This window comes from Canis lupus, chromosome 11 (assembly GCF_048164855.1).
Source record: "Canis lupus baileyi chromosome 11, mCanLup2.hap1, whole genome shotgun sequence".
Lineage (NCBI taxonomy): Eukaryota > Metazoa > Chordata > Mammalia > Carnivora > Canidae > Canis > Canis lupus.
The window spans coordinates 49,001,437-49,021,114 of record NC_132848.1 but is presented as its reverse complement, the minus strand read 5'-3'; the positions used below and the strand labels follow the sequence as shown (position 1 = coordinate 49,021,114).

Here is a 19,678-nt window from a genome sequence, read left to right as displayed (position 1 = left end):
AAAAAATTCGTAGATGCCTTGAAATCAATTGATTGCAGATATTTTCCCCTGCTAAACATTCCTCTGGCACTGACAGTCCCTAAATATCCTGCAAAAGTTCTGCTTGAAAGTACTTTCTGAGCAAATCCAGTCCACAGGGTGTAAAATCGTGACAATTTAGTGAGAAGGAAGTGGTGGTGATAATAGAGAACAGAACACAGCAGATCTCTCCTCTGAGGAACCTGAACATAAAGCTGTGCTTGACATGAGAAAGCTGTGTCTGCTGGACTGTTGGCTAATCCCTGTGCTTCAAGGACCACTTGAGAGAACCCAGACAGTTCTTTTAGTCCCAGCTCTGCCACCTGTTAATGGTGTGACCTTGAACAAGTTATATACCTCTCTGAAGATCTGTTTTTTCCTCTGTAATAAATAGAATAATAATGTATCTCTTCTGGAGTTGATGCGAGGAGTGAGTCAGTTTATCTGAAAACATAATAGCATAGTGGTTGATGATCCCAGTGCATCCCAATGATCCCAAGGATTCCTTCTAAGACATTGTGAATTCCATTCCCAATAGTATTTCCTAAACATGGGAGAGGCTTTGGGAAAGTGCATGGGGCATGTGAAACAGGTTGAATAAATGTCTCCTCTGTCCATCCCTTCCAAGCCAGGAGGGGCAAGTTTTACTCCTTTCTTGCTGTTGCAGAACAGATGAAAGGGATGTTCAGGAATCTGCCCTGGCTGGTGAGCACCTCAACCTGGCCATGTCAAGCAAGACTCAATTCCAGAATCCTACTCTGATGGCAAGAGGAGAACCTTCTTTTTTCCAGAGTAAATCATACTGATTTATTTATGCATTTTTAAAACCCTGTTACTCCTTAAAAACAAACAAACAAACAAAAACCCTGTTACTCCTTAGGATCTATTTTAGATGTGTTCCTTCATTTGGTCCTAACATTCATCCATGCTGTTGATCCCACTCCCTGGATACACTGGAACTTTGTTCCACAAATTATCCCCTCTTTTACTCCTGCTTACTTGTTTTTTTGTTTTGTTTTGTTTTTTTACTTGTTTTTTTAAAGATTTTATTTATTTATTCATGAGAGACATAGAGAGGCAGAGACCTAGGCAGAGGGAGAAGCAGGCTCCCCGCGGGGAGTCTGATGTGGGACTCAATCCCAGGACCCTAGGCTCATGACCTGAGCCAAAGGCAGACACTCAACCACTGAGCCAGCCAGGTGCCCCTTGTTATTTTTTAATGCAGTGTTTTGTTTCCTTTTTCGTTATAAAAGTAACACAATCTCATTTGAGGTACATAAGAACAAAACTCATTATTGAGCCCACCAATATATGAAGATTTTTGGTCCGTTTCTAGCTATTTTCCCTAGGGCCTTATGCAGATAGTGGTAATCAGAAAGGCAGGGCCAGAAATAAAGATTATTGAAAGGGTCTCTGGAGATAGGCTAAGCTGAGGAAGGAAAAAAAAGGAGGGGGAAGCAAAGGCCAACTTTCTTGATTAGAAAGCCAGTAAAGAACCTTTCTAGTTGTTATTGTTGTGGGGGAATTGAGGAGGAGGAGTAAGGTGATGGTTTCAGGGAATGGCAGAGTCTAAGATAGAGTGAGGAGAATGGGATACAGGACATTAAGTATGGCTGCAGGTTATAAACTTGGCCACCTGGGAAATTTTTAAAGAGAGTTAAATAAATATTGGCATTATTTTTAATTTCTTTTGATAGCTGGATTATATTTGATGCAAAATCACACTGAAATTGAACCTCATGGGACTCCAGGACTTATTTGGGTTACATAAGGGTAGCCAAGTTAGTTTAAACCAAATTGGATTTTTTTTTTTTTACATTTAAAACATTTATTATAGTAAAATTTCAAAAACCAAACATTTTTAAAAAGCTGCATTGTACCTATGCTTTTAGGGGATTTTTCTGTATGCTGAACTTAAATGCAGCATCTGAAAATAGGAGTCCAGTGACCTCTCCATTGTTTTCTGGTGAATTTGCCTGAAACAAACATAGTTTTTGCTGCTCTAGAGACTTTTGAAAAATAGTTGTATTACTTATTTTAACCTGACACATGTATTATGATTAAGACCAAATTGGATTTTATCGTAATAGGCATGTTGTTCCTAGGGGGTGGTGAGCCTGAAGGTGGCCTGAGGACTTAGGGGAAGCGTGTTGCCTCTCCCATGTCATCTGCACGCCATGAATTGGAGCAGCATCCCTGCAGTGACCAGCCTTCCTGGACTCTGTCTCTTACAGGTGGAGACAGTCATGGTAGAGCTGAGTCTGAGCCACGTGGCAGATCGACTGATTGGCAACTACAACCTTGGGGGGATTTCCAGTGGCGAGCGGCGCCGGGTCTCCATTGCAGCCCAGCTCCTCCAGGATCCCAGTAAGTGGGACCCAGAACCATTACTACTGCTGCTGTCTTCCAGGGTCTGCAGACATTTTCCATTCTTTTTTTACAGTCTCCGTTTGGAAAGGGGTTTGTGTGGAACTGACATCATTGAGGTTTTTCAAACTGGGGACCCAATTTCTTTGGAAATGCTACATAGTTCCTGATGCTGTTCTACCATCCAAGTATAAAACAGCTCTTGGACTTGGAGACACTATATTTGTGTTTTAATATGCAGTTAGGGTCTTCCATGAACACAGGCCTCTGGTCTGTCCATTCTTATTAGAGAAGCACCACTGTGGGTGCTATGGAAAGCCAATGAGTTTGGGTGTGACTAGAAATGGCAGGAATTAAAGCGGGACTTTGATATGCAAAAAAGTGTATATTTTGGAGAGAGGAGCTATCAAGATGGGGTAGCCAGTTACCTGCTGCTCCTTCTGGGTTTGGTCATTCTCCCTACCACTGGGAAAATCCCAGTTCTTAACCATCACCTGGAAGAGGACATGTTACCCCTGGATACTCCACTGGGGCACACTAAGACTGCTTGCTCTCCAACTAGTGGTTGGTCACTAGAAGGCAAAGAAGAGGGATGTTCACAAAGAGCCCTTCTCACTTCCTGGGTAGAAATGGCCACAGTTAAACCTTCTAAAGAATCTAAATGCCTGTCCCACCTAAGAATTTGTTTTATGGTGCAGAGTTTTTTGCAGTGCAAAGACTCTTAGTGTTGGAAAGTGCTCCACATGAAGATTATGTCTTTTTTTAAAAAATATTTTTATTTATTTATTCATGAGAGACATAGAGGCAGAGACATAGGCAGAGGCAGAAGCAGGCTCTCTGCAGGGAGCCCAATGTGAGACTCAATCCCAGGACCCCAGAGATCATGCCCTGAGTCAAAGGCAGACGCTCAATCGCTGAGCCACCCAGGCGTCCCTCTTTTTTTTTTTTTTTTTTTTTAAAGATTTTATTTATTTATTCATGAGAGACACAGGGATAGAGAGAGGCAGAGACACAGGCAGAGGGAGAAGCAGGCTCCATGCAGGGAGCCCGACGTGGGACTCGATCCTAAGACCCCAGGACCATGCCCTGGGCTGAAGGCAGGCACTAAACCGCTGAGCCACCCAGGGATCCCCAAGGTTATGTCTTTTTAACCAGCCTCCTCTCAGCCTTTTGAAAATAACTTGGTGCCTGCTCGCCAGCCCTTGTTCTTTGTCATGGCCCTTGGGACAGAGCCCAGACAGTCCATAGTACCATGTGAGAGGCCTGATCTTGTTGCTGCTCTGTCCCCTCAAGGATTAAGGCCAAGATGTGCTCTGGAGCTGGGAGGTGGGTCCTCTGAGGTCAGGTTCCTCTGCCTGGGCTCAAGCTGAAAGCCAGTTTACATGCAGGTACTTCTCACAGGGCACTGTTTAGATAGGGTAAGATGGGATGGGATAAGACATCTCAGTAAGGAACTGTTCAAAATTCTGAGTTTAGAGCAGAGCCCAGTCTTGTCAGTGACTCAGAAGCCTGACCCTTCCTTGCCTGCAGAAGTCATGCTGTTTGATGAGCCTACCACGGGCCTGGACTGCATGACAGCAAATCAGATCGTTGTCCTCCTGGCAGAGCTGGCTCACAAAGACCGTATTGTGATTGTCACCATCCACCAGCCACGCTCCGAGCTCTTCCAGGTGAGGGGGGCTTTTGTTTCTGCTTACTTCATCAAGAGTGGGTGTGTGTTGAGCTGAGGATCGTGAAGTAGAGATTAGTACTTGTCAACCAGAGCATTTGGGTCCATTTGGGACCTGATATGGGAAGGGTGTCTACCATGTACCAAGTACTTTCTATGCACTAGTTCATTTAGTACACATAACAATCTTATGAGGTGGGTATCAGTATTGTCACTTTACAGAAAAGAGATTCAGAAATTATGCAAAATGGAGTCAAGGATCTAAGATAAAATAAACACCTTGTCCAAGGTCACTCTGGGAACATGGCTGAGCCTCAAACCCAGGTCCACTGCCCAGGTCCAGGAGTTCTTGTCCTTTCTGGGTGTGATGCTGGGTCCAGGCCAGATGCGGATGATGCACAGTGGCAACGCAGGCTGAAAAAAATAGGGACATACTCTCTATGTCCCCAGTGGCACAGTAAGAATACTGATGCATGGCCACGATCAACAGGGACTGACTGCTTGGAAATTTATTCTCCAGAAGGATACGGTGAACTGATACATACTAATGCCATTGATTTTCCCATCAGCTCTTTGATAAAATTGCCATTCTGAGCTACGGAGAGCTAGTGTTCTGTGGGACACCAGCAGAAATGCTTGATTTCTTCAATGGCTGCAGTTACCCTTGTCCCGAACATTCAAACCCTTTTGACTTCTATAGTAAGTTTTTTTCACACTTCCCATCATGAATATTCACTCAATTTTATCATCTCAGATTTCTGCATAGGTATCAAGAGCACTAGTGGATTTTATTCTTCCTTTTGTTTTGGTGATTTCAGTCTTTAAGGAATTAATTTGGTCAGGTCAGTTAACTTTGCCATAGATGACCTATCAGAATGAGGTGGGGGATCTTTCTTAAATTGCTGCATGTCCACTTTGTCAGAGAAGAATCAGCTTCTAAAGTCTCCCAGACAGCCCCAGTTGAATCCTCAGGGTCTTGCTGATAGTTTTAAGATACTCTGATTTTATAGGTAGGCATGAACAACAGGTGTTTTCCTGATGGGATGAGGTATTAGCTAGTACTCCTGAATCAATGATGAAACATATATTATTAGCCATTGTACATATATATGTATTTAAAAACACATGGGTCATTTCTTTTGGGGGAAAAAATTAGTGGACCTGACATCAGTGGATACCCAAAGCAAAGAACGGGAATTAGAAACCTACAAGAGAGTCCAGATGATTGAATCTGCCTACAAAGAATCAGCAATTTATCGCCAAACCTTGGAGAACATTGAAAGAACAAAACACCTGAAAACATTACCAATGGTTCCTTTCAAAACCAAAGATTCTCCTGGAGCTCTCTCTAAACTGGGTGTTCTCTTGAGGTAAGAGCCTCACCCTGTTTTAAGTGGTCAGATACCCACCAATAAAAGAAAAGGGATTAAAATGGGGTTGTTTGGCTTTCAGGAGAGTGACAAGAAACTTAATGAGAAATAAGCTGGCAGTGATTATGCGTCTTGTTCAGAATCTGATCATGGGTTTGTTCGTCATTTTCTACCTTCTGCGGGTCCAGAACGATGTGCTGAAGGGTGCTGTCCAGGACCGTGTGGGTCTCCTATACCAGTTTGTGGGTGCCACCCCATACACAGGCATGCTCAACGCTGTGAATCTATGTGAGTGCCTGTGCCCAGTTCACCCCAGGGGTGGGGAGGGCACTTCCTCTCTTCCTGATCATCTCCCTTCTCCAGCTGGCATCTTATCTTGTAAGACTCCACCATTATAAGAGGTATTTTGCTGAACTAAACTTGGCCCTCTCTAGATTCTCTCCCTGGCAAAGAGTTAACTACTGAGTTACTAACATCTTTGTGTGAATTAGTTGATCAAGTAGATCTCTCTGAGGGTTTTTAAGGGTTCGGGAAAACAAGAAGTTAGGGCTACTGATGGGGCAGGGTTTGGGAAGAGATTTTTAAAAGATAATTCCCATTATCCCTATCTTGGCAATTAGGGTGTGCAGCCTGAGGTCCAAGATACCTGCCAATTTTGTACTGTTATATTCTTTTTGAAGCCTATTTTAGGACAGCTAGCACCCATTTTTCAAATTGAGTGAGGATCCAGAAACACCACCTAGTTGCCTGGTGTTCTGTACCAAGACCCTGCACAAAAAGAGGACAAAGTACCTCACATCATTCGTGACCCTTTTGCACGTGTTCTTGAATTTGTGACGACTCTCCCCTGACTTTAGAGAAGGAAATAAATTATGACAGTTTTTGCAACCATATTGTAATTCAAGTACAGTAGATTTCTGTAGGGGGAAGTGTTTACAGTTCTGTGGACAGCAGGTCTCCTCTTTACATGACTAGGGAGCCCCAGCTCATCCCCATCATCCAACCCTGACAGAACTCAAGTTCATTCTGGGCTAGCCCTCCCCTTAGCTCTGTGGCAGTGACCAGCTATCCTGAAGCCTGTCTTCTGTGCCCAGTTCCTGTGCTGCGAGCTGTCAGCGACCAGGAGAGCCAAGACGGATTGTACCAGAAGTGGCAGATGCTGCTGGCCTATGTGCTCCATGCCCTCCCCTTCAGTGTCCTTGCCACCATAATATTCAGCAGTGTGTGCTACTGGTAAGGGGGTGTTCAGAGGTGTTCAGTCCTGGGTCTGGCCTCCTGGGGTCTCCAGGTGGCCCTGGAGATCTTTATTTGCCCATCAGTGCCTAGTACAATATCCTGTCCTTTAAGACAAATAAAAAAAGCCAGCTGGGGCCACATGGGACCTGAGAGCTGACCAGCAGGACTGCATGGTGCTAGGCACTGCTGTGTCCCACATCCTCTGCAGGGCCTGCAAAGAGAAGGTTGCCCTGAAGTAGTTGGGATCCAGGAGCAGAGGCAACCAGCAGCTGTTCAATAGCAATAGAACATGGCTCCCAGGGGCAGCCCGGGTGGCTCAGAGGTTTAGCGCCACTTTCAGCCCAGCACCTAATCCTGGAGATCTGGGATTGAGTCCCACGTCAGGCTCCCTGCATGGAGCCTGCTTCTCCTTCTGCCTGTGTCTCTGCCTCTCTCTGTGTCTCTCATGAATAAATAAATAAAATCTTAAAAAAAAAGAAAGAAAGAAAAAAAGAACATGGCTCCCAGGCTCCTCCTAGCTGGAAGGGCAACTCTGCTGAGGTTCCACCTACAACCTCACAGTTGGGCTGGCGTGAGGGGGCTTGAGCAGTTGGAAGAGCGGCTTTGGGAAGGGGCACATCCCTGTTGCTCTTAGGTTTGGATTGATGGCTTCTTTCTGGTTTTTGTTAGAACTTTTAAAAGATATAAATCTAAGAATGTGTACTTATTTGCATAATTGTCATCAGAGGGAGAAGTATCTTCCCTGTTCCCCATGGCTTTCCCTTAGGAAAAGATGGGGGTATTACCTGGTATTCTGTGACTCTGGTAGTTTAAAGGTGCCCAGCTTGTTATTTGGAGAACTTCAGGCAGTTCTTGGGATGCTTTCTTCAGGCCAGAATTCAGAAGCAGGTGTTCCTAACATAGCCTTGTATATAGACCCATGATACATTACATGAAAATAATTATTATGAATTAAGTGATATGTAAGCAAAAGACAAACCAGGGCCTAGTGAGTTTGAGCTCCCTGATGAAGAGTGGGAAGGTCTTGGGGTGGGTGTTTAGAAGTTGGTCTCATTCTGGAGAGAGACAGAGGCAGAGCCACTTGCTCCGAGTTAGCAACAGGATGGGTTCCCCACCGAGGGTGATGGCAGGGACCATAGGGCCTCCCTGCCTGCCCTGATGAAGCCTCGCTATTCTCAGACACTCAGGAACATTGAATCTCTAATCCATGATGTAAACCACAGGTTTGTCTAGTTTAGGCTGAATGATCCAGAAGATTTTAAAAATCTGATCATTTTTGAGTAAATCAAGTTTGGCTGAAAATTGAAGATGTTGCTAATTTAGAATCTTGCTACTCAGTGTGGCCCATGGACCAGTGTCAGCCTTACTTCGGAACTTGTTTAACATGCAGAATCTCCAGTCCAGCTACTGAATTGGGTTCTGCCTTTAAAAGGACCCCCAGGTGGTTCATATGCACTTAAAATTTGTGAAGCACTGATTTTGAAGACCATATAATATTTGAAAAAGTGCCGATGAGAAAGAAAGTACTTTAAGATTTGAGAAAATGGGGCAGTTTTAAACTAGGCTCAGTGTAAGCACACAGGTCATGACTATTTTTGATAAAAAGGCATAAAAGAGTCATTTCCAGTGGCAGCAAAGCTGTTAGCAATGTAGCAAATTCTTTGATAAATGACAGAAATATTTGTTGAATGCCTACTAAGTACCAGGCATAATACTAGGTGCAACAGAAGACTCAAAGAGGAGTGAACAGAAGGTGTTGCCTTCTGCACTCAAGCTTGCAATTCTGAAATGTAAACATCTCCGAAAGCTACAGTGTTTTTGTAACTTTTAGCAGCACAAATGACCTGAAATAAGTGGCAAAATCTCATCTGAACTGACATGATGTTCTTTATACTTTCCCCATATCAACACAACATGCTTGATTATAAGTGGAGTCCCCGATCCCACTGTGACAAGTATGGTCTATGCAGTGTACAGCCTTTCCAAAATCTGTAAATTGCCACATTCCAAAACACATCTGGCTCTAGAGTATTTCAGATGATGGATTGTAGGCATAAATCTCCAGATGATTTTAAATTTTTTTTAATTTTTTTTTAAATTTATTTATGACAGTCACACAGAGAGAGAGAGAGAGAGAGAGGCAGAGACACAGGCAGAGGGAGAAGCAGGCTCCATGCACCGGGAGCCCGACGTGGGATTCGATCCCGGGTCTCCAGGATCGTGCCCTGGGCCAAAGGCAGGCGCCAAACTGCTGCGCCACCCAGGGATCCCTCCAGATGATTTTAATTCAAGAGAGTGTAAGATTAGTATTATAAGGATGCACAAACACTATGCTGAGGAATATAATAATAATAACTAACACATACGGAGCACTGGCTATGTCAGGCACTAAAGGGTTTTAAATGTATTAATTCAGATAATTGGCTTGCAATTCTATAAAGGTGGTGCTATAATTATTGTTTGTAGATGAGCAAACTGAGGTACAGATGGAAGTATCTTTTTCATTTCACATCCATTATCCAAGTTAATTACAAAGGAGAACAAGAGCCCATTTGGTTGAGAGGACAGCTTGAGAGATGAGCATTATTCGAATGGATAGAAAAGAGAGCAAGGGCATAAGTTCAGGAGCAAAAACACATAAGACCTTTCCAGAGAAAGGTTCAGTTGTGCTGTGAGAGAAAAGGGTTGGAAGGAGTAGTGAAAGGTATGACTGGTCCCTCTGGGGGGGAAGGTGTTGGATGTCAAGCTAAGGGGCTGAAGTGGATTTGATAATGGAACATAGGAGAGGGTTTTGAACTAGGGAGTGACCCATCTTTCTTGGACTCTGGAGGGTGAGGCTGGCTTGCTTTGGCAGCAGACTAGAGGTGTGGTATATCCATTCATATTGCAGAGCTTCATGGAGGTAAGGGATCAGATTAAGAGGTCATTAGCAGTCTTCCAAAAAGGATCGTCAGTAGTGTGATGGGGCTACAAGTCAGATTCACAAGAGAACAAGTAAAGAAGGAGGTAGAAGAAGCAGATGTTGCTTGAGAAGCTTGATGGTATAGGGTAGGATGAAAAGAAGGCAATTTCTCACATAGTTATCAGGCTCAGGGAGTGGGTGTTTTTAGGATATGGTAAATAACACCATCAGGAAAAACCGTTAGATTGAAGAGTAGATGAAACTATAGCAAAATAGGAAAATTCACAGATCAAGTTTCGAGGGGAGTGCAGGGTAGGGATAGGGAATCAGGATAACATGAAATCAGGGAACAAATGGATAGGATCAACTTGGCAACAATAGGAGGAAAAGAGAGAGAATGAGCACAAGACATGGAAGATGAAAAGTAGAGAAGATAAAGATAGCAAGAAATTAGTAATTGAGTGGACGGGATAATTTAAAGTAGAGGTATAGATTAGCCATGAGGGACATGTCATTGGAACCCAGTAAATGGAAAAAATTAGGGGTCTAGGGGTTCAGGTGAGGCAGAGCAGATTTGATTAGTGCTGAGGAATGCCTTGTTCAGCACACCTTCAGGGAGAGAACTTAAGTGAAGAACCCGGATCTCTGGGTGTGGGGACTGGTAGGCAAAGACAGAAGGGGGTAAGGACCTGAGGTAGGAGAGATGAAGGATGCCCTGATCAGACAGCACTTTCAGAATCTGAAATCTTGGGAAAATAGAACAGTTCTGAGTAACATTTAAGTCCAAGACATGGTGAATGATGAAGATTAGGTAGATGGAGCCATGGGAACTGGTCAGGTTGCCTGATTAGGAGGCACTGATGTTGATGGTTTATCAGGAAGGTTAAAGACCTTGAGGATAAATGATAGTGGGCAGGAGTGCAAAGACTGACCCTTGTCCAGATGCTGTAAAATCATTAAAGGTGAGAGAATGCCCTAAAAGCCACAAAGGGTTGCACAGGGAAAGAGAATTAATAGTAGAAGCAAATTCATGATTTGTGGCCTTGAGTGGTAGGGAGGCATGCATTTAAGACGTGCCAGCTCCTTTTCCTTACTGTACAAATGCAAGAAAGAGCAGCCATGTCTAATGGTTGTTGGGGACACGCTATCACCAGGGAAGTGTATTTAGTGGAAGGAATATAAGAGTGAAGGGGCATGGATGTAGGGAAGTCTGTTCACAAGAAAATGGGGATCAAGTCTGTGGAAGGAGCTGGTAGAACAAGAAACAAGAATGGAGCAGACCTGAAGGGCTAATTCACCAGAGGCAGTGAAGGGTTTTCACATTGGCAACCATCCCACGGTAACAGGGATGGAGGGGCAGAGCGGCAGGTCGAGTGAGCCTTCAGCACTGGGAGAGTAGGCTAGGCTAGTTAGGGTAGGAGCACGGCTAGCTAAGCAGAACATGGTTATTTATGGAGAAGCCTGGAGAGTTCAACACCTCCACTTACTGCACCGATTGTGAGCATTGTTTAAGTATTAATATTTTCCTCTGAGAACTGAAGGAGCTGTAAAAGGGAAAAGGTGGCACACTAAGTCGGAGCCAACAGAAACAGTTTGTAGTAAAAAAATGGTCTCAAAGGGTGTCTCTGTTCCAAAAGGCCTTTCAAGGAGTTTGGCTTACCCTGCAAACTCTTCCCACCCATTAACCACCATGGACTTATTCATAGAAGGCACATGTGGTATTTTTCTTAAATAATCCCTGGAGAGGAAACTAAAGACTTTATGTATTTCTAGGACTCTGGGCTTGTATCCTGAGGTTGCCAGATTTGGGTATTTCTCTGCTGCTCTCTTGGCCCCCCACTTAATCGGTGAATTTCTAACTCTTGTGCTACTTGGTATGGTCCAAAACCCAAATGTGGTCAACAGTATAGTGGCTCTGCTCTGCATTGCTGGGATACTTGTGGGATCTGGATTAGTAAGGTAAGATATGACAGTTTGGGATTTTCGTTGACTATCTGTTGTTAATGAATCACTTGATAACAATAGTTATAAGAAATTGCAGAGAAGAGCTGTGTGATACTGGCTAAAGGTATTGCCTTATGATCTGGAGTATTTAGTACTTATCATTACTGTTTAGACCTTGAACTGTTTACCACGTGTTCAGTAAAATGTCTTCACACTGAGAATCAAGAAATGACAATTTAGGCATGTTATCCATATGATTCACAGATAGTTAACAAGAGGAGGAAAACCAACCCATCCTCCAGAAAAACTCACAGCCTATCATTACAAGCTAAATAGCATGTATTTAATTCATTTCTGCTCTGGCACTGTGGAGTCTCTCTCTGTTCTGGTTCTCAATTACTGGTTTCTTTTAGGAAGTAAGAACAGTCAGATTAAGAGCTTGCATGACAAAAGACTGATCAAGAAAATATCAGGACTAGAAGGATACATACTAAATGTTACCAGCAATTATTTCTGGGTAATAATGTAGTTTAACTTTTTCTTATATTTTCCCTTATTTTTATGAATTTCTATAATAAAGCATCATTTTATAAGACAATATATATGTCCACATACATACATTTAAAAAAAGCAATAGCAGAAAGGGTGGAGAATTTTAGAAGAGTGCTGGTGGTCCCAGGCAGGTGATGTGAGTGTCTATTAAGTATGCTAAGGGTCTCTGAGGAAATGTGAAGGTGGCTATTTCTTTGACTTAAAAACAAAAAAGCTCAGAGCATCTACTATATGTAATTACATTTATATATTTATATATTTAATTATTTAACTCTTAGAGCAATCCATGTTTCAGACTTGACTTCTAGTCAAACTACTATGAAGACTCCCAGGCCACACGTGGCTCCCTGGAGAGAGCTCTGACCCAGGAGTCAGATACTTCCTCTACCATTTATCTGCCACATGACCATTGGCAAGTCACTTTTCTATCTAAATTTGCTTCTTCATTTATAAAATGGAGCTAATGATCTCGGCCCTACCAGCCTCAAGGGAACATGAGAAACAAATGAGATAATAATCAACAGGAAAGCACTTCATAAGCTGTACTGAATTATATAAAGGCGAAAATTACAAAGTGAGCTGGTTTTGATCAGTCAAAATTACAATGCCATTATTACATTGTGTTAAGTGATTGTTAACATCTATAAAAAATGCACAAATCAAGTCACCCCAAGGGTAGCCAATCAAGCCAGCAAGGTATAGACCCAACACTGGGCAGGATCTCCTCTTGAATATTTGAATTATTACCTGCTCCAGTCACTCTGGCACTATTTTGTGTATTTGGTTTGTAGAAAAAGGAGATTCATTGTTTTGAAAAGAGAGGCAGTGGCCAGCATTATCAAAGGCTCTTGGGTTTTTTGCAAAACCTCAACATCCCAAGGCTTCATCTGGATTCTGCTTCCATCACTGAACTGAAACTCTGCTCTCGGGGCACCTGAGTGGCTCAGTGGTTGAGCATCTGCCTTTGGCTCAGGTTGTGATCCCGGGGTCCTGGGATTGAGTTCCACATCAGGCTCCTCACAGGGAGCCTGCTTCTCCCTCTGTCTCTGGCTCTCTGTGTGTTTCTCATGAATAAATAAAATCTTTAAAAAAGAAACTGCTCTTCAAGGGCCACATCAACCTCTTAGTCATAAAGTTCATATTCTTCCCTCAGGTCATCACCTTTCCTGACTGCCTTCCTGCAATATTTGCATTTTTGGCTGCCTTTTCCTTTAAACACAAACAGAAATAGCTGCTTTGTGCTTACAAAATAAATGCAAGTTCTTTGGAGAAAAAAGGTACACAATACAGAACTGTATAAGGAAGAAAGTAAAAGTTACCTTAAGTATCACAACCTTCAGTTAAATTTTGTTGTGTATCTTGCTAGACTTTTATATTTAATGAAAATGAGATTGCACTATTGTGAAGAAGTATGCATTTAACGATATAATGTGGACAGTCCCACATCAATAAATTTATTTTTTTATATTTTTTTATAAAGAACATGTTTCTTTTTTTTAAGATTTTATTATTTATTCATGAGAATACACAGAGAGGAGACAGAGAGAGAGGCAGAGGCACAGGCAGAGGGAGAAGCAGGCTCCATGCAGGGAGACAGAGAGAGAGGCAGAGGCACAGGCAGAGGAAGAAGCAGGCTCCATGCAGGGAGCTCGACGTGGGACTCAGTCCGAGGTCTCCAGGGTCATGCCCTGGGATGAAGGCAGGAGCTAAACCCCTGAGCCACCTGGGCTGCCCCACATCAATAAATTTAGATACATGGTTCCTTCCTCTCTAAAATGCTCCAGATTTCTATGATACAGCCTGATTATCCTCCTGTGTCTTTCACAGACCTGTTTGTGTCCGTTTGCCACCCGTAAAGATGCCTGCATGCTGTTCCTTGGCTAGATTAGCTCTCTCTGAAATCCCACTATATGTCACTTCTGTTGCAGCTTTCCTTTCAAAGGATGGCAGCCTCTGGAGGACAGTAGCGGTGCCTCATTCATTATAGTTCTCAGTGGCTGGCCCAAGCCCTTGAACCAAATAGGTTTGCAATAAATATCTGAATTGAGTGAATGAATGACTGCTTTCTCTCCTGGGACTGCCTACACATCGGATCAATCACCAACTTCTGTTGGGTTTCTTCTTTGCTTCCAAACCACAAATACATGTGGAGCCTTTACGTGTATTCCACCCTGTGTGGTGCACTGCAAGATGAAGTCACATAGTTCCTATCTTAAGAGAGGAACCTTCTGGCCAGCTAGGCAGCCAGCCTGTTATGGCCATCATCCTGTTGCAGGCCTTTGTCATTTTATACTTGAACTACTGCTGAAACAGTTCCCTTTTTGCCTTTCTGCTTTTCCTAATCTGCCCTTATTCCATCCCTCTAGTTGCTGGTGCAGCGTTTTCTTAAAACACTGATTTTATGGTCTTTCAATGTCAGCCCACCACAAGGCTCTGAAACAGCAAGTTCCTGTCATTCCAAACTCAGCTCCCACTGCTTCAGATCCTCTGTTTCAGCCCTTCTGGCTCATTTGGCCCCATATGCAGTCCTTGACATGCCTGTGCTCATACCATCCTTCCTTCCTAGAATGTCTTTCCTCTCTTCCTTCCTTCCTTCCTTCCTCCCCAGGTTCATCTATCCTGTCCTTTCCAATTAGCCTCTCGATTGGCTGATTCAATTTTGTTCCTTAGAACATTGCCCATAACTGAAAGTCATGGGGTTTGGAGGCCACGTGGGAATAGGTAAAAACCATAAATACGAAGTACAAGAATGTCATGGACATGTGGTGCTGGATTATTATACTTGGCACAAATTGTTTACCACTGTGTTTTTTTTTTTAGTCTTAAGGATATATATTTTCTGTCCCCAATTACATTGCGAGTTCTCTAGGGGTAGGGTACTTCTTTGAATTCCTCAAGCACTTAGAACTAGTGCCTCACAAATAAAAAGATTTAATCCATATTTGTTGATTGATAGAAATTATATAGTGGACAGAGGAAGCCACAAGGTCAGCATGAAGTTTCTCCTAAAAGAGACTGAAGAGGGAACAGAGTTCATTTTGAACATCACAATGAACATCTGCTGTTCTCTCCATCCTCTCCCCTTATATCATCGTTAATTCTCACTTCACAAACTAGCTCCTTCAAATCTCTATTTAATCACAAATATCCTCCTCTAAAGTGATGTGTTAGGTGTGTATTTTCTTTCATGTTTATATCATCGGTGCTTATCAAAAAAATTAGACACCAATCCATCATCAGGGGATTGTTAAGGTTTCTACTATAATGGACCACTGAGCTATAATTAAAAATGATGGAGTGCTATGCTTACTGACTTGGAAGGCTGTCTGACACATGTGTTTGGTTGAAAAAAAAGTAGGTTAAAAAAGAGCATGAAGAGTGTGATTCCCCTTATGTATAATTTTATAAACACATACATATACACACGTTACATGTATCACCAAAATTTTAACCAGTTATTTCTGGGCAGTGGTATATTTTTGTACTTCTCAGTATTGTTTGATGTTTTTCACAGCACAATTTTTATAATGAGCGATAAAAACTATATTAATAATGGGAAACATAGAAAGGCGGCGGCTTTTCTTTTCACTTGGTAGGACAGTTACCAGAGACTACTGAATTTTAGCCTGCTCTCTCTTTTCTTCAGAAACACAGAAGAAATGTCCATTCCTTTTAAAATCTTCAGTTATTTTACATTCCAAAAATACTGCTCTGAGATTCTTATAGTCAATGAGTTCTATGGACAGAATTTCACTTGTGGTAAGTACTCTGTTTTAGAATATTATTTTTACATGTTACATGTTACATGTTACTCTGAGGAAGCAATTCCCTGAGGGAAATGTATTTTTTAAATAAAAGCTATGTTTTATAATAGATTTAAAACCTTGTTTTGAAATAAAAGTCTAACAGTTTCTCTGATTTTTAAAATAAAAGTCAAGTTAGTTACCCGTCAAAGGCCAACAGCTCAAGTCACTCTGATGTTTTTAGAAAACAGTAGGCCTGGGGCACTTGGCTGGCTCACTCAGAAGAGCATTAGACTCTTGATCTTGGGGTTGCAAGTTTGAACCTCACACTGGGGATAGAGAGTACTTAAAAAAATAAAATATTTAAAAAATTGATAGACCTAATGTACACCAGGATAAACTTTAGTATACTCTGGGTGGAATCTGTTTTTAAGATTTATTTATTTGAGGGAAGGAGAGAGAGCGCATGCACATGAATGGAGAGCGGCAAAGGGAGAGCGAGAATCTGGAGCAGACTGCACACTGGGTGTAGAGCCCCCCACAGGGCTCCATCCCATGTCTGTGGGGTCATGACCTGAACTAAAACCAAGAGTCAGTTGCTTAACTGACTGAGCCACCTAGGCGCCCCTGGAATCCGTTCCGAAGAGAACAGGTTGAAGCAGGTTGCAGTGTCTTCTCGTTCCCTAAAATGTATGTAGTATATAGCTGAGTAAGCCATTTTTGGCAAAAGTCTGTTCTGCAAGTCCATGAGAAGCAGTGGGAGCATAACCAGGTCCTTCTGGCCATGGAAATCCCAGGCCAATCTGTGAAGGCAACTAAAGAACAGGGCAGAATTTAATGGTTGTTTTAAGTAGTTTTAGGTGGTAATAGCAGTAACTTTAGGATATTCAGTACTAGGTGATCATAGTGATCATGATTTTTTCAGTACTGTTGTAAGGAATTTACATCCCAAATGGAAACAAATCCATTTCCATCTCAAAATGAAGCTAGGACCCAGAACACTATTGCTTCACCTAATAATGAGTTCTGGGCTCTCTAAAATGTCCTGTATCTTTCATAATGACAGGAACTTAGCAGGCAGTTGGTAAATACTTGATGAAAGTACCTGGGACACACCATATCTGACACTGTCCATCTTTTCCTGGCAGGCAGCTCAAATGGTTCTGTGACAACTAATCCAATGTGTGCCTTCACTCAAGGAATTCAGTTCATTGAGAGAACCTGCCCGGGTGCAACATCCAGATTCACAACCAATTTTCTGACATTGTATGCCTTTATTCCAGTTCTTGTCATCCTAGGAATAGTTGTTTTTAAAATAAGGGATCATCTCATTAGCAGATAGTAAAGAACATTGCCACAAAAATGGAACTTAAGCCCAATTGTTGCATGACTACTTTGAATGTCTGAAATAAGAAAGCCATATGTTTCTTGATAGTACATCTTAAGTCTTTTAACCACTTGAACTCCATCTGTGCCCCCCTCAGATCCATGCTGGCCTTGAATGATAGTCTGACTTGTAGGACATGGGCTATTTAGAAATTGTGAGTGGGCTAGTCCAAAAATGTAAATAGTAATAACTTACAATCTTTCATAAAATTATGGGAGACTAGTGTGACTGTTTTCTTTGTTCTAGACACAGAAAAATAGGTCAGTTAAAAAATTATGCTTACAGGGGCGCCTGGGTCAGTCAGTGGAGCATGCAGTTGTTGATCTTGAGGTTGTGAGTTCGAGCCCCACACTGGGTGTAGACTAAAAATTTAAAAGATCTTAAAAAAATTGTTTACAAACAAAATTATGCTTACATTTAATAAAAGATTTGGTGAGAAGAAGATATTTGAATGGTTACTGACTGTAAGTAACAGAAAAGAGTGTTGTGGGTTCAAGTGAAGCAAAGCATCATGCAGAACTGGGTGGGAATGCTTCATCATTGAAAAATCCACATTTATTTGTACACGTTTACATGAGGGTCTGCGTTACCCAATCACACTGAAAGGATGTTGGACAGATGCTGGATGATGAAGACCCCTGATACAGAATACTCAGGGATTTTTTTGGGAGTTAAAACGTTCAGGAATGGGCTGAACTGACAACACAGCATGCCAGACAGACCTCGGGTAATGTTTTTAAATATTAGTTTGCTATTTTTCTACTTTTCCCTTAGTTTACTTACAAAATCAAAAGTGAATGTTACTAGATAAAGTGTATGCACTGAGAAATGACATCTTTAATGCTAAAGAAGAGGGGTTATTTGAAGTCCATAAAGATAAAATGTTCAACTGACATCGAAAGAACCAGGTTACACACACAGAATTCAGGTTCTTGAATCATAAAGAGAAAAAGATGCTGACAAATACAAATAGAGATACTTGTATTACATAATTTTAGGGATGAAATGATGTATATAGAGGATTAAAAATGGGTTCTGTACTAAATGACTGATTATCTTTCTGGTTGATCTTTAGGTAATTCATGTACAAGTCTGAAAAGACCCTGTCTCAATGTTACCATGGTAATGCTGAGGGAGAACATCTTAGTGAGTACATGAACTTGTTCAGTTGCTGTGACCTAACTTGCAAAGAATGATAAATTATAGCATTTGAAATGTCTCACACTGTAGCAGAAAAGATCATTTCATTAAGGAAACCACAGTAAAATTCTATTTCTTAGAACAGTATTTAAGGATCTGGAGACATTGGCAAATTACCAGAATAGTATTGTCAATTTTTATAAAAGGTCTCTGACACTGATGATTATGGTATAATAGTTACATAATGCCTTACAGATTATATATGTCACATCAGTTATAGACAATTCTGCAGATGATAATCTATTAAAGTAGTTCAAAGAGAGTCCCACAGGAACCTCTTTTGAAATCGCTGATTTCAACTTACTAAAGATATGGGTGTGCATTGTAAGTGGAAACATTTCTACTATTCATATGCAGATGAATTTCATCTAGCTCAGAAACATTTGGAAAATTGACACAGCACGTGACTTCAAGCTATTAAATGTTAGTGATACCATCTTAGAAAAACACAATGACTTTCAACATGTGACAGTCTATGTCTCAAGTCAAAAATGGACAGTGATGTGTAAGACAATCAAATTATATAATAGAAATTTCTATTACTATTGTGGAATAGGCTGTTTCTTCCCACCAAGTCAGTGGATGTTTCTGAGATGATACTGTTCACTATTAATTTAAAGGGAGCTCTTTCTCCACAGCACTTGGGCAGGGTGCCTGTCTGCACCTAAGAATGAGGTTCTTTGGAAACGTGTTGAATCCTGTTGTCAGGAGTGTTAGAAACCACATGCACTGCTAAGAGTTTATGAAGTCTTATTTCATTGCAGTTATCAGGGAGTTTGCTCTCCACTCAGATACCACTCATCAGTTTTGGTGTTCTTGGGGTTAGTAAGTGTGCTTATTTGAAGCTGGGTGTATGGTTTATTACAGTGAACATATTTTATGGTGGAAATGGAAGATCACAGAATAAATGACTTTCTTGGTAGTGATAATTATATTTACTCCAGATTGAACTTGGCTAGCAGGCATACAAATCATAGATGGAGAAGGCTTTTTAAAAGCCTTTGGAAGTGATCTTCCAATATTACCAATTCATTAATTTTGGCCTGCTTTCTGATAGAACATCTCCTTAAATTTACCTGTTCTTCAAAAACTTTTACCGAAAATAAGTATGTGAGAATCATTAGAGCTGCCTGTACCCCATTCCACACCCGCTGATTCAGGGTCTCTGGGTGTGGGAACTCAGGAGTATTCATTTTATTTTATTTTTAAAGATTTTATTTATTCATGACAGAGAGGGAGAGAGGGGGCAGAGACACAGGCAGAGGGAGAAGCAGGCTCCATGCAGGGAGC

At 41.7% G+C, this 19,678-nt stretch overlaps 2 protein-coding genes across 7 annotated transcripts in view; one reads left to right on the top strand and one right to left on the bottom strand.

Moving 5' to 3' along the window:
- The window catches only part of DYNC2LI1 (dynein cytoplasmic 2 light intermediate chain 1), a 59,130-nt gene that overhangs the window by 678 nt on the left and 38,774 nt on the right, over positions 1-19,678 (bottom strand). The window lies entirely within an intron of this gene.
- Positions 1-19,678, top strand: part of ABCG5 (ATP binding cassette subfamily G member 5) — a 49,361-nt gene that overhangs the window by 21,438 nt on the left and 8,245 nt on the right. For 2 of the 5 annotated variants that reach the window (XR_012003324.1, XM_072768193.1), the window contains exons 7-15: positions 2,253-2,385; positions 3,916-4,055; positions 4,624-4,753; positions 5,211-5,424; positions 5,507-5,712; positions 6,519-6,657; positions 11,336-11,521; positions 15,705-15,817; positions 18,264-18,334. Coding sequence is in view for 3 of the 5 variants with exons in the window: in XM_072768193.1 (XP_072624294.1) it covers positions 2,253-2,385; positions 3,916-4,055; positions 4,624-4,753; positions 5,211-5,424; positions 5,507-5,712; positions 6,519-6,657; positions 11,336-11,521; positions 15,705-15,817; positions 18,264-18,334 (1,332 nt within the window). In the remaining 2 variants the exon portion in view is untranslated. Of the gene's footprint in view, positions 1-2,252; positions 2,386-3,915; positions 4,056-4,623; positions 4,754-5,210; positions 5,425-5,506; positions 5,713-6,518; positions 6,658-11,335; positions 11,522-15,704; positions 15,818-16,949; positions 17,633-18,263; positions 18,335-19,678 lie in introns of those variants that run through there. The other 3 variants (XM_072768191.1, XM_072768192.1, XR_012003323.1) reach the window with 2 other exon arrangements.